Source organism: Odontomachus brunneus, unplaced genomic scaffold, assembly GCF_010583005.1.
Source record: "Odontomachus brunneus isolate Ranch 3 - 2012 unplaced genomic scaffold, Obru_v1 Obru_scaffold_021, whole genome shotgun sequence".
In the NCBI taxonomy this organism is placed as follows: Eukaryota; Metazoa; Arthropoda; class Insecta; order Hymenoptera; family Formicidae; genus Odontomachus; species Odontomachus brunneus.
The window spans coordinates 146664-162256 of record NW_022639471.1 but is presented as its reverse complement, the minus strand read 5'-3'; the positions used below and the strand labels follow the sequence as shown (position 1 = coordinate 162256).

Genomic DNA, 15593 nt, shown 5'->3' with positions numbered 1-15593 from the left:
TATTTTCGACCCTATATTATTAAAAAAAATATATATATAATTTGTTATTCTTATGATTTCATGATAGTTACACATACATATATTACACGTTAATAATTGTTAACATTAATTATCAAAAGTATTTTTTACCTTAACTTTCGAAGCTCGCGCATCCGAAGATCTGTTAAAGGTTTGCTCTCTCGAGTCGTTTATGATGCGATTTTCGTTGCCATTTTTACGCGATGATGCGGGTGAACTCTGAAAACATATTGATCAAAAGATGAGAAAACTTTAGTTAATAAAACCCATACGAGAGGCATAAAATTGGATATGCTAATATTTTTATCAGATCTTACCTCTATCGCAGTATCTGATTTTCTGGCACCCTTCTTGAATTTCTGCCTGATACCGGTTTCTGATCTGCGTCTATCCCTCTCCTGTTTACGTTTCTCCAAGTATTCTGGAGGCGCCGAATATTTTTTCGCCGAGCTTTTGTCCGCTAAAGCGTCATCTGTACCAAGTAATTAATATATTAATTTTGTGATAACTTTTAATGAAATCAAATTTGCACTGTCATTTGTACCTTCTTGTTGCGTTTGACCTAGTTGTAATACTAATTGTCTCGCGTGCGAAGGAATAACTGCGTTATAATTCTCTAATATTACTCTCTTAATCTGCAGAGTCCATTCTCTCTTTTGTTCTAAGTTGCGCGCCTGAAAGAAGGATAAGCTGTTAAATGAAAATACCGTCATCCTCAGACCTATTTTTGAATCTTGCTTTGCGATTAATGATATATTTTTATGGTTCTTACTTGTAATGTGTACTGCAATCGAGGATTATCGAAAGGTATTACATGAAAACTAAGTGGCTCTCCTGGAATACTTTCAATCAGCATCAAGTTTGAACACTAGAAAAGAAAAATGAAATTTGTATATAATTTTCAATTTATAATTAATTAATGGCGATTATACTTATCAAACAAATTTTTGAACTAGATATGTCGAAACTGTTTGAAAAGATAAGAAAAATATTTTCCCAATAATTTGTTTATTATTTTCATGTTTATCATTCTTATGGCTGAAATAATTTTTTATATATATTCCTAAACAAATAGGTACGTAGACATATCGACAGAAGTGAATTTGAAGAATGAGAAAGTAAAATAAACCGTACCATAATATGAGCTTTATACACGAGAAGGCCATCCTCCCTTTTCTTCGTGAGTAGTAGCATTCGGTCAAAAAGGAAAGCGTGCCTCGGCACTTTGGCCCCTCGCATCCTGAATCGGCCTTCCGCAACCAATTCGCCACTTGTAGTTAGGTCTGGTCCCAACCAACCGTACAAAAGTGATTGAATCTCTTGAACGCGTACAGCGTGCTCGTGCCGCCTCTTCATGGCATTGATGTCCTTCGCTATGCCAGTCATCGCGGCGAGAGCAGCCTCGATGGCATTTCTGCCTTCAGCCTCGTTCTCTCTCGAATCACAATCGGCGCCGAATTCCTTCGATAAATTCTGTCAGGAAAATTTCATATTCCTTACCATCTATGTTACTCTGACTCTAAATTGTCGCACACCTCAATATATAATTTCAGATCTTGTCTAAGATCTCAACCTTTCTGAATCTTCGTTTTCTAATAGTGTAACAATGGCGGACGAGAACAAAATTTAGATGCAATATTTCTTAAAGAAACAGTTCTGACATTCATTTTAATTGGGATAAAGAATGTGTTGAACTTCTTATGCATACTTGGAAAGTACTAGTAATGATTACCGCCAAATTAGTTTTATTTATTTAGAAAAATACTACTGTTAACTTATAAAAAATACATAAATCAATACTAGAATTAGGTCAATCAATGTTCATTGCGATTTATAGAAAGATAAATGTTCTCGTATAAACCTATATTTTTTTATTTCTTTCCATCGCAAATCACAAAATGGCATTGTGATCCATATGTCGTACTAGCATAGACATTACGTTTCTACATGCATGACACATGATTTTTACTCAACATAAGCGTTTCATTACCTTTAGAAGCAGGTGATACTTTAAAATCCTTTGGACGGGTTTCAAAAGAAATGATCCGAGCGGCAGCGCGTGCCCCAGGGCGGCTTGTCGTTCACGAAAAGCAGACGCCGTTTCTTCCTGGCTCATTAGATCGGTCAACACGGAGACTGCCCTGAAATAAACTCGATTAACACTGCATCGATTGCCATTGATCAGCAACATTCTTACCTTGGATAATTAGTGCAGTATTCGGTATACACATTAAATCCTGATATATACTGAAGAAACGTATCGGCCACGCAAACGGGATCTAAGCCGCATTTCTCGAGTTCTCGCAAAAATTCCCTGAAATAAGTCAACATTGATTTTCTGTCGCACGAAGAGCTGTTGAAAAAACGATGACGTGGATCGATGTAATCAGAAAATAGACGATTTAATTAAATTAAGTTGTTTAGTAATTAATAATTTTTAATGTAATTAGCTATAATTAAATCAAATTTACTATTAAAGGATAAAAATTACATCTATTTACATCAACATTTTCCAAATAGTCTTTGCGATTGTTATTGTGTTGAGTAGCAACACATCGAATATTGTCTACGCACCTATTAAATTTGAAAATATCTTCAATATTGCTAAATAAATCGCCGAGCGATTGCCGCGCGAACGACGTCGGATCGCCCCTCCAGAATATGAGATAACCCTGCAAATCACATGTAAAATGAACATCCTTCACGAAATATTTTTAAATGAACGCGTAAGTCACTAACGCTCCGCAGATGCGTTGGCTAAATTAGCCCAAGAGCTGGACATTATTCATCATCGTCAGATGATGATAGACGCGTCGCGATAGCGACGGAAACGAACCTGAATAACTTGGCGCAGATGCTCGACGTATACCGCCTCTGTGTCTACGATCTCCAGGAGTACCATATCGACGGGATTGCGATGTGGGTCGCAGTAGCGAGGCCTGTGACACGCAGGATCCTCCTCGGCGCTGTCCCTCCTCTGGCCATTGTCGTCGTTCAAGATTCGGCAACTGGCTTCCGAGACTGTCACGACTCCGCTATCCGCGGAACCTAAAGAATCAAAGTCAGAGATGTTGACCTCGTGATCCGCGAACCGTGAATAAAATAATATGATTTCTCATTAATGATAGTTGCATGTTTTGAATAAATTCAAAGTTTTCTACGATTGAAAACAATTATTTCTACGATTAGACAAATTTAAAGGGAACACAAGTTTAAGTAGATATTTACTCCATAACGATGTTAGAGGCACTTACCCTGGGAACTGGCACAGGTATCGGCAAGGGACTCAACGGACGCCAAATAGGGATTGACGGCACACGTGTTACCCTGATTGCTACAGCTACTGGAAGACGTGCTGGACGCGATGGAGCTTCCAGAAAGCGGTCTACCACCATTTCTGCAGCGCCTATTGTACCTAGCCGAGTACAAACGCGATATTAATCAACCAATCAGTCAATCCTCGAGCCAAAATCCTCATAAATCTTCTCATTTCGATCTTCTTCTTTCGTCTTTCAGATTCAATCGAATTAACATAGTTCCCCCTTAAGGTGAACCACGATTCATATCATAGTCGATTTACAATACCGAGCAGCTCAGCATAGCCGAGCTGAAGATGCTATCAAATCGAAGACCATTCGAAACGAAATGAGATCGAGGAATAGAAGCTCGCCGTGGGAAAGTCACGGAGGGTAGAGAACTATAACGGTCTCGGTGACCCTGACGTTTGGTACACACTGAAGGATTGTAAGGAGCAGATCGACGTTGGATAATACCTGAGCGGGGTGAGACTGTTGCTCTCTCGCCTATAGGACTGCTTCTCCTCGGTGGATACCCCGTTACGTTCGTCCTCCAACGACGCCACGGATTTCGAGACGACCGTCTCCAGCATAGTGTTGTCGGTAGGGTCCGTGGATCCTTCTTTTCCGTCGTACCTCGGATCCCCCTGATGCGCGGACTTGGCTAAGTCACCGTTGGTGCACAGTTGACCGAATATGGAGCCTCGATGAGAGGCCGGTACACGACTCAGGCGCTTTTGCAAGGCCGCTGAGATCCCGCAGGACGACGTCAAGACTGCGTGTTCGCCGCTATAACCATCGCGTCGACGCGCTAGCTCGTCGAACATGCCCAGCAGTTGTGGCACCAGGTCGGTCGTGGTACCTGAAAACGGAAAATCCGAAGGCTTCGTTAGACAGTTGATCAAACACAGATTAACACGTCTGTGAGCATTATGCTTTTTTAGATAAATATGTCATATAGCTATTCCCCTTTGCGAATTATGTCAGAGAATAATTGTGGTATCATTTAACATTGAAAGAAAAAACTCGACAAGTTGAGGGAGTCAGTGAGTGAGAGAAAAAGAGAAGTCAAAAAGATAAATATTAATTAAAATTAAATTATATGATAACTAATTATATCCTTCGTTTCCTCTTCTTGTTGTAACATCAGTTTAAATATAAAAAAATGATGAATAAAATGCCATTTGATGATATTTAATCTAAACTTTAATTCATCTCTCTTTCTTTGGTTTTTCTCTTTTTTAGTAGAGTAATTGTATCTAAAATTCCCAAATGTAAATTGTGAATATTGCAAATATTGATAAATCGAATTTAGATGTAAAAATGCTGGCAGAAGACACACATACTCTAGATTTGCTCTTATTAACGTTAACAATAACCTCCAATCCACGCGAGACAGAGAATGGCTTCGTTCCCGCGAAAATGCTATCAACACTTTTTTTTGTGTAGTGATTAATCATTCGCAGGCATATTAGAGATTCTGAGAACGACGTCTTGAAATTACGAGCCTTTCTTGGCACTCGGTTTGATTCATCGAAGCGGCAACGACGATAATTAATAAATGAGGACGCGTATCGTCGCATTGTCATGACAACGTAATGAAAACTCATTTTTCTTACTTTATCACGCATGATATATTGCCGGAGAAATTATCCCGCATACTTTGACACGTATAATTAACTGTATAAGTCATAACAAACCCAGCATTTAAACACGCTCCTTTATTTCGTAAAATCTGCCTTGTGTCCATTTTAAAATTTTTTGTTGTTTCCGTCACATATTGAACAATACTCCAATTCAGTATTGCATGTGTGTACTTTTAGTGTGTAAAAGCATTTGTAATTCTATGCAACTAATATATATACGCAATATAAAAGAACAATATTTTGTCAGTAGGATGTTCAATTACGGCACTTAGAGTGTAAGAAACATTTTTACAAATATATTTTACAAATATATATTCGAACATAGTTTTCTCTTTTTTCTGAAGAATTGGCTTGGCATTTTTGTCATAAACTTTTCTAGAATAGAACACCAGAACTTTAAAACAAGTTCCACTGGAACAGATTCCATTCGAAATTAATCGAAGAGTGAGATTTATCTTCCGCATCTTCGAATCTTTCTTTCTCTCGGTTCGCTAATATTCTTTCTTTTTGAATGTTGTGCGATCCCGTAATTATAGTCCGGCGTAAATTTTTGCTAAAAAGCAAGTGTTCGCGCGAATCGATCGAGGAGCCGCTTTGCTGAACGCACGATACGTAAACCTTGCGAAACGTGCTGTACCGGGCGTGCGAAGCACAACGAGTGAAATTAATAACCACGTGCAACATTCGCGTTTATATCGCGGCCGATTCATCTGGATCGCGCGCTATTAAATTCATACAGGAGCAACGGCGTACGCACCTATTGACATATATCCGCGATATTTCATAAATCGCGAAAAAATCCGCCGTATAAGCGGAGCAAGAGGGTCATCTCGCTGCTGCCGTCGGCTTTTATCGTTAATGCGATCGTCTTCAATTAACTCGCTGCCCGTTTATCGACGCTAAAGGATTGGCGGGCGGTCTGTGCCGATCCGATTACTCGCACACAGACGGGCCCCACCGTGTAATTACACAAGTATGCACGCGTGCACAGACACCCGCGTGCTTTCCGTTCGATAACCACACTGTATGTATATACAGGATGTCCCTGGCTCATTGTCGTCTCTTTCTTTTGTTTCTTTTCAATGGTAGATACTTCGATTGAAACTTACAGATCCCGTTCACAGCTTTGATCAATCAAATTCTAGATTTAGTCTCCATCTTGGAAGAAATGTGACGCTACAACTCTAAATATGAGTAAAATTTAGCCGATTCAACTTTTCAAACGTTAACTATCATACATAAATACAAAAGTGTTTTGTTTCTTTATTACAATTTTTTCAACTTTATTAGCAAAAATCCTTAGCAAAAGATGCCTCCTCTAATGAAAAGTGAATTATCAATCAACTAATATCTATTAAATATTATTCAAATTTTTCAATCAATTAATATCTATTAGATATTATTTAAATTTTTATTGAATTGCAAAAATATTAACAGAATCATACTTCTTGACGATTTTTACTCTGATTAAAAAAGAAAGAAATATTAAATAAAAGAACATTAAATTTTGATCATTTTTCTGGAAGTTATGAGTAAAAACAGGTGTGCTGTGTAAAATTTCGGTGTTCCATGTTCGGTGTTCATGTGATTTTTTAATATTTAAAGTTCTAGAGTTAATTTAGTCAAACGTAAAAATAAATTTCCGCAATGTTGAAGAGTTATATGATCAGTCTCGCATTAACAAAACATTCCATATTCAATACTGAAGCCTAGAACAGTCATTAGTTGGCTATATATCCTATAAAATGTCTCAAAACGTTTGATCTTTATTTTGATGATGACACAATCATCGACGAATTGAAAGGAGAAAATTAAGGCACGTGATATAAATCAGGTGTCCTTTGATTCATATCGTTAGAGAAGTGCAGGGTGGCGTTCAGTGCAGGGTTGACAGGTAAGACAGGAAAATCCAAGACATTCTATCCACAAGCCGGGTCGAGTGATCGCCGCGGATACATCTCGGCACTTCGCTCCCGTGTACATACGTATGCACATACGTGGAAGTTGATTGTACAAATAAACGAGCTGGACGACGGTTTCCAATTTTCTCGGCGGCAGACGTGAAATCAACGTCCGTATTACGTCCGTACGCGTGACCGTGCATGCATTCGTGCGCCGTACATTCCCCGCGGAATGCACCAGTTGATTTCTCTATGGTCACCCGCGGAATTTTCTCCCGTGTGGCATAGGATACCGTACAATCAGAATCTGGAGTCTCGAGATTCCAAATCTGAGAGAAAAAAGAGCGGAAAAGAAAAAGAGAAAAATATACATCGGGGAACTTTTTCACTCGATCCATAATAAGTATGTTCCCCATGTTTATTCAGTTCTCCCGCTGAGAAAAAAGTCACTCAAAAAAGATTATCTTTTCTTAGTGCAAATCCTCTTATATATGATCTCTCTCTCGAGAGGATTCTTCTAAAAAGAAGATATTTTAGCACTCTAAAAAAAATCCGATTGCAGGACGTCACTTCCTGTAATTTCATATTCTGAGCGAAAGAGTATGCCTTCTTTAATGAAAAGTGAACTATCAATTAACTAATATCTATTAGATATTATTCAAATTTTTTCCTTTTGAATCAAGATATTTATTCAAATAAATTTATTCGAATAAAATATATTTATTCGAAACAGAATGTCCTCTTATTAGAAAAAAATGTCTATGGAGAAGATTTGCATTGCAGATAAAAGGCGAGATTCCTTCAATTTTAAGAATATTGCACTTGGAATATTTTTCCTTTGGTTTTGGAAGAATCTTCTTGAGACAAAAGAATCCCGCTGAACATAAGACTATATTCTTTTGGGTATATCTGCGACTATAAATGCAAGTGAAAAATAATCATAATGAGAACAATTATTTTTTAGCAAGCGAGTGCTGCTATGGCAATAATTTCGTATTCATATTTGCACGTTTTGTCAAGACAAGCAGATACGGTTCGCGCCGGAAATGACCGCAATTCTAGTGAGATTATTTTTTTCTCTCAGTCTGATAACGCGATATGATATCGCAGCTGCGTATGAATTGCGTACGCTTCGAGTACTCACTTGCGATAAAAGGAAGATCGCGAAATTACGACACCCTATTCTTCAATTGGAATCCACGGTGGCAGAGGAGCAAAGGATCCGAGACGAGGGATACGTGTCAACAACTTGCAACTCGACACGACACTCGCGCATTCCGCGCATCGGTGCGCATTGTCGACCGATTTTCCGTGTCGGGGATATCGCGACCGGGGAATGATCGGACTGAAGCATACAACCTCTCGCTCGGATCTACCGTCGCAATATTATCTCGGCTGCGGCGGTCTCGACTGCGCCGCCGTGTAACCCCTTGCCTGCGATGTGCACTTGGCTGGAACCTTCTCTAATAATAGGACGGGACACGGACTTTCGTCCGTGCGATCCAGCCCACCTCCTCGACGTCTGAGACCTCACAACTCGGTTACGTTGCACGCGTCATCGTTCTTCGCTAATTTTACTAACTGGAGACACATGTCTCCAATTATTTGTTACTTTTTGGATTCACTACGTTCGAACCTTTAACAGCGAAATGGCAAACAATCTGTGCAGTCCGATTATACAATTTTCTTGTCGAAGGAAATATAAATTTAATCATTTCCTTATGAATTGCTCCCTAAATTCTCTTTGGAATAAAATTTCACTTAAGATAAAAATTCACTTGAAAATACTCTGAATGAAAATCATTCGATTTAATATGTAGAATTCACACTTTATAAGAGTGAAAGGTGACACACTCGAGTCACTTGAATTCGACTGTCACTTTACTTTCTGAGTGAGAAATTTCACTCAAAGAACTTTTTTTAGAGAATAGAATTAAATATAAAAAAAAATATATATATATATATATAAATTGTGATAATATCTGAAAATTTCTCACGAGACAGACTATCTACAATCGTCACTTCCAAAAGGACTTTCCGACATGGCTTATTCGGCACACGTGCGCGACATATTCCGCGCATAAATACATTGACACCGAACGAATTTTTCACAGCGGAAATAACGGCATTTTGAATCCTTCCTGTGTAAAGCGATTTAACGGTTTACAATCGGAACCTTTGATCTTCCAGTTATACCGTGTCTACTAGATCTCAACTCGTCGAGGGCCGACTCGTTAGTTTTCGCTCTTAAAATGTATCGCGGCCATAGTCAAATGCCCCCAGAGAGCTTCACCGAAAATACAAACGGTGTCAAAGCCGTTATAGTTCGGAAATAGATGCGAATGAAAGTGGATACAAATCTCTCGTTTGTCATGTCAAGAAAATATCAAGATTCTTCGGAATTTCGTTCCATGATGCGAAAGTCATAGTAATTTTGGATTCTCGTCATTCTTGTATAAAAGAATATTGCACTTGGAATATTTTTCCTTTGGTTTTGGAAGAATCCTCTTGAGACAGAATCCCGCTAAACATAAGATTATATTCTTTTGGGTATATCTGCGACTACAAATGCAAGTGAAAAATAATTATAGTGAGAACAATTATTTTTTAGCAAGCGAGTGCTGCTATGGCAATAATTTCGTATATATATTTGCACGTTTTGTCAAGACAAGCAGATACGGTTCGCGCCGGAAATGACTGCAATTCTAGTGAGATTATTTTTTTCTCTCAGTCTGATAACGCGATATGATACGCGATAATTCTTGTATAATTCGTCTATTTGTGAATACATCGTCAAGGAGAAACAGTAAATTTTTATTAATATTAATAAAATCGGGCTTCGAGAGAAAAATTAAAATAAAATAAAAAATATATAAAAGAAAGAAAAGAGATCGCCCCTCCCCCCCCTGTAAGATTTATTTTATATATCTCTTGACAAATTTTCAGCGCTAAACTCTCAATTACCCAGATAATAACAGTTCCATGTGAAGTTTCAGCGTCCTTCCTCAACAATGAGTCAATGACGACCTTACGTGAGAGTTCAACAACGGTTACGTGCGCCAATAAAAAGAGCCGGATTAAGTCGTCGGTTAAATCGTGCCGACGATTGACGATGTCGCACACACGCTCTCGCGGATTCTTAATTGCGTCTCGTAGACAGCGTCGAGCTACTTGAAAAGCCTGCGGGCGCAGTCTCGGTGCCATAAAACCGATCTTGCGGCTGGCACCTCACACGAGGGCTACGAAAATAGCGACTGCGAGAAGGGAAGAAGGAGAGAGAAGTGCGAAGGAAGGACTCGTTCATTGACAGAACACCGCATCGCGCCGATGCCGTGTGCACGCTTTTATGCGTATCGCGTTCATTGACACGTAGACTCATTCAGGAAGACGTTTCTTCGACAGCGCGTGGCACCCTTGCCAGACGATTCGATTGAACAGGTGATCAGATTTGCACTCTATTTTCAACTCGAAAATTTTAACAAAGATCATCTCTCACACTCGTTTTCAATTTAATTATCAATAATAAATATCTAAGTTAAAATTTTATCCCTACTTTTGACTTGAATTTCTAACATCTGTATGTTTTACAGGTTCATTGTACCCAAGTCGAAATTTTTATTCTACTTTCGATCTCAATGTTCCACTTAACGCGTATTTTGATACTTTGCAGCCTTTCTTGATTTAACCTACTAGCTTTGCCGAGAAGAGTTTTCTTTGGAATCTACAAGTGGCGTTTTGTGCGTTTTTTGCCAATTAGAGGTGTTAAGTAGGATCTCACTTTCCATATGTATTATGCATATACTGATCCTTCAGATCTTTATTCAGATGTTAGAAAGTTCAGGTCCAAAGTAGAGCTCAAATTTCGATTCGATGTATTTTTAATACATATAGAAACTAAAATCGTAAACATCTTAACGCTTCTAAATTTCGGCTTGTGGATTTTCAAACTGAAAAAAGATGCTTGCAGATTACGAGAGCGAATGAGCGGGAGCGAAATACGAACAAATCAGAAAATTTCAGTTGAAGTTGCTAGAATTCTGTGTTCAAGTTAACCAGGAATCTCGAATTCTGCTAGCTACAACCATGATTTCTGGTTCGTTTATATTTCACTCGAAATTTGATTAATTCAATCAAACTTCTTTTTCCGTACGGTCTCACAGTTCGGACAGTTCAGTTTCCGATATGACGAGACACTTGAAATGGGATGTAACGGCATACGCGTGCTAAAGGCGCGAGGAACCGGCAGGAAAGCCACGAAACGAGGAAAGAAACGGCATTCAGAGACGAGAGAACAGCGGTCACTGAAAATTTTCAAGTGCTTTCGGCGCCGCGGGCACGCCTGCATGCCGACACGTTCCTATGAATCACGATTCCGCATAGGCGTGGATGCGCGTCGTTCAACCATGGCAACGAACGCGTCGCATAAATCTGCATCGCGGATGAGAGGCAGAAAAAGAGAGAGAGAAAGAGAGCGGAGTGCATCTCTCTATCCGGGAGAGGACAAGCCGGAGAGGCAAAGTCGATAATTTCTTCGACTCGACGATACGCACGATATTTCGCGACGAATTAGGGTCAATTGCACCGACGACTGTAACGACGATCACGATGTTCCTGATCAATCGGCATTAACGATTTCCTGTGCTTATTCTTTGAGTGTATCATACGCGAAGAAGACGGTTCAGATAATACCGATGACAAACTAATAATTGGCTTTAAGATCAAGAAGGTTTAATCGAAGCTAATGTAATTAGAACTCTTGTCGATATCCGCACAGAGAGTGATTGAAAATATCGGATTTCTAGTGTCAATGATAAATAATATTATATAATTTTGAAACTTATCTATTGTAGACTACTTTCCGAGTATCTAAGTAGATATCTGCTTGTGTCCATCTAGAAGTCTTAGGGCTCGTATTTACAGTCGTTACTTGAAACTTGTCTCACTCACTTCTGAGTTTGGAGTTAAATGCGAGTTCTTCAGTTGAATCGCAATTATAAATATAATATAATGTGTTTATATCATATGATTCAATTAAAAGAACTCAAATCTAATTCTATATTTTAGTACGAGTATGTCACGTGAGACAAGTTTCAATTAACAACTATCAATACGGACCTACTTTAAGATCTTAACGTGAAATAAGACTCAAATAACGACGACTATGTACGGGTCCAAATCTGAACATGTTATCTGAGCCAAGTCTCAATTAAGAACTATCAATACAGACCTGAACTGAGACCTGAATATTTTACGTGAGAGGGACAAGTTTCAATTAATGACTATTAATACGGACCTAAGCTGAGACCTTAACATCTCACATGAGACAAGTTTAAATTAACGACTAATAAATGTAAGTTTCATTCGACTATTGCAAACTGACGGGATTTTCCAATGACTATATTTGGCTATGAAATGTTATCAAACAATACTTGACGTTAACAAATGTTCTTCCTTTTCGCACACGTTGGAAGAAAGCAAACGAACGATTCTCTCTCATTCAGGGGTGTTGGGGGAGATTTTCACTTAAATGCCACAATACACGCGTCGCGTGTGAGAGGCTAATAAGCGACACTACCGTTAACTGGCTGACATCCAAGGTTCGGGAAAGCATGGGAAAAGAAGACGGACAATTGCACGGCCGTCGACACCCGGAGCGCGAGCGGATTCCTCCTTTCGTTCCGGAAACCGATCACGTAAGTCGCGATTCTGCTGGAAAATCACTGCAGCCAGAAAAGGCGAGGAGCGTGTTATGCGTCTCACGTAGTCGCGACGACGGCGACGACGACAAGCACGACGAAGCTTGCTCATGCCCGTGCGCTTCTATAACCCGTTGCGCTCCGGAATTCCAGGACGCAATCTGTTCCCGGAGATGCGCCCGGAAACGCGCCGACACCGTGCAGAACGACGCGAAAGAGGATTTCGAAGAGGATCTTATCGGAGAAGCACTTCCGCCTTGCCGAAGATAAAAAACCGCGTTGTCTCGATTGCACTGAGAGAAAATATTTAAAAATTCATTTGTGAAATATAAGGTTGATTTCTATGAAATAAAGTTTGTTCTTGAGAAGTAAACTTTTATCTCGCGAATAAATTTTCAAGTACTTTTTTTTCAATGCATAAAATAAGCGGAAAAACCGCGAAAAAGGTGTTGAAACGATGAGTGCGAGAAACGATAGAATTGATTGTAGATTTTGACATTCTCGCATGGGGAAAAGATTTCAGTGCGTGTAACTGAATCAGTTGAAAAACTCGCTAACGAGAAGTAATATTTCTGTTAATATGATCGTTTGAACATTCAATTGCATTGAAATTCGGTTGAGGTGACTGACAAGTAAATCTACTCACAAGTTACACTCCGATTTCTTTCTAATTTGAGACAAATGTAAAAGTACAAAAAATATTTAAGTCATATTTTTCACTTTAGTCCACTTTGAGTTTCACGGATAGCTTTTTAATGTCTTCACTCCTATCATCAATAAGTGCAACAACAATACATAAGAAATTAAATTGAATACAAGATATAAGCGTTTTTGGTTTACTGATTATGAATATGAAGTCAAATGTGTAAAATTATTTGTATAAATAATAAAATGTTTAAACAAGTCATGTAAAAAGTTGAAAAAACTACTTATAAAAATAATTTCTCGGTTTGGACGAGATTCGAACCATTTTTTATTAATTTAGCACAGATTTACAATATTTTGGTTGGAATCTCGACTAAAGAAATTTAGAATGGTTCGTGTCTCAGCTATGCCAATTTTGGTAAAATTATTTAATTATATTTTGTATTCAATTTTATTTCTTATGTATTATTGTTGTATTTGTTAATGGTAAGAATGAAAATATTAAAAAGCTATAAACTGCCCGTAAAGCTCAAAATGGACCAAAATGAAAAAATATGACCTAAATATTTCATATACTTCTACATTTGTGTCAAATTAGAAAGAAATCGGAGTGTATCTTTTGGGTGGGTTTACTAGTGAGAGCAACAGGCTAATTGTGAGTAAAAATCTCTTACAGAAATTATTCATATCTGGTTCCCAGATAATAGAAAATTCAGTTACACTAATAGAGTTATTTCTTCCATGCATATGTCGACATACTCACTGTTGTCGCGTACATTCGCGGCAATACCTGGCCGATCGTGCGAAGCTCGCGACATCGCGATATCATGCCGAGAGATAATCAAGTGCGGCAAGTGAGACTGTTTGCAACGCAAATAGCATTGCATCTTGCTAATATTTGATCGGAGATAACACACGAATCAGAACTCACGCAATCGTCATGCCACAAAAGGACGGCAAGATTAAATCGCGATCAGAAATCGGAATATTCGCTTGGCGACTTGAGTGAAAAATTTCATCATGTTTGTGCTCTGTGCGCTAACAATATCGCAACATCTTCTTTATCGGTTATCTGAAGTATACATAAGGCTATGTGTCTTCTGTATTATCTGCGTCGTTTGTATCTAAGGTCATCAGAAAACTGACGGAAATTAATGTCGTTAATCTAAGAAAACGAAGGAAAATCAATAGAAATATAAGTGTATACAGTCCCTTCTTTCGCTTTCTCATACTGAGAGAAAAATACTTGAAAATTTATTTGCGGAATATATTTTATTCACAGAAATAAACTTTATATCTCACTAATAAATTCTCAAGTATCTTTTCTCCATGTAATGAAATCAATAAACAAATGTAGGTTCTATTTTGAAAAACAGATTTTGCGTATACTTTTTAAGGTTTTTCTCCTTGGTTCGAGTCTCATTTTTCTCAGCGAATATTTGCGAGTTATTTTAAAAAAGTGGAAATTATTTTCGAACGATTATTTACTAAACTAATGATCATTTCCTAGTATCAATATCGACTCGATCAACGTTCACTTTTTATCACCTATTTTAATATAGTGGCTATTTCACAAGTAAAACTAACAACCTTTGAGAACTGCTGCAAACCGCGGTCGAGATCTAAAAGATAAACATATCACGATAATTATTATCTTCAAGCAAAAGATGTAGGACTCATCTGTCGATACTATTGAACGAGTTTGTTATTTATATCTTACTCATTCGCTTACATTTTAGATAAAATTGTTCACCGATAAGATTTTAAAAAGCCGTCTTCAAAACTAGAAAATTCGAAAGAATTTAAAATACACAGAACCACATTCAGCGGAGCAAACTCAGCAAATATTTACAGCGCGATCGCCTGTGCTCGATAATCATCTGTCAGGTGTCTTGAGCATTCTGTCTTCGACGAGTGATTTCTGATCAACGTACGATATAACGCAGCTGTGAAAATAAACAAATGATGTCCCAACTTACTCCGACATCTGAGCAAACTCTCCTAACAAAATGGAGAAACACGCGCAAGCCTGACTCTTCTTATTCTATCCTAAATAAGACACGGCTCGTGCCTTTTCTCGCAGAACATTAAACTCTTTCGCTTTAACGGTTTTCTAAGTCTGCACGACGAAAGGAGAACGATAATAAATAAAAAGAGTACAGCGGAAATATGACTCAATCATTCCTCAGAAAAACGGTCTCGACGTAAGACCGAGATTCAACATCATGGAAGATTAAAAAATATCGAAAAATATATGCGAAAAAAATTAAGTGACATGAGAAATATACATTCTGCCAAGGTGTTGCGATATATACAAGATATTTGACAAAACCACATGTCAAGGTAGAGCATGTCAAGCTGAGCGCAAGAATCTCATTTCGCAAACAATCA

General features: G+C 38.3%; 1 protein-coding gene across 3 annotated transcripts in view; it reads right to left on the bottom strand.

Moving 5' to 3' along the window:
* LOC116842136 overlaps nucleotides 1-15593 on the bottom strand; it is a 58294-nt gene that overhangs the window by 4332 nt on the left and 38369 nt on the right. For 2 of the 3 annotated variants that reach the window (XM_032810889.1, XM_032810891.1), the window contains exons 2-12: nucleotides 3792-4176; nucleotides 3273-3433; nucleotides 2855-3066; nucleotides 2593-2690; nucleotides 2216-2332; nucleotides 2009-2159; nucleotides 1153-1491; nucleotides 791-886; nucleotides 563-692; nucleotides 336-490; nucleotides 130-237 (exon numbers count right to left, since the gene is read on the bottom strand). In XM_032810889.1, the coding sequence (XP_032666780.1) occupies nucleotides 130-237; nucleotides 336-490; nucleotides 563-692; nucleotides 791-886; nucleotides 1153-1491; nucleotides 2009-2159; nucleotides 2216-2332; nucleotides 2593-2690; nucleotides 2855-3066; nucleotides 3273-3433; nucleotides 3792-4176 (1952 nt within the window). The remainder of the gene's footprint in view (nucleotides 1-129; nucleotides 238-335; nucleotides 491-562; nucleotides 693-790; nucleotides 887-1152; nucleotides 1492-2008; nucleotides 2160-2215; nucleotides 2333-2592; nucleotides 2691-2854; nucleotides 3067-3272; nucleotides 3434-3791; nucleotides 4177-15593) is intronic. The other variant, XM_032810890.1, reaches the window with a different exon arrangement.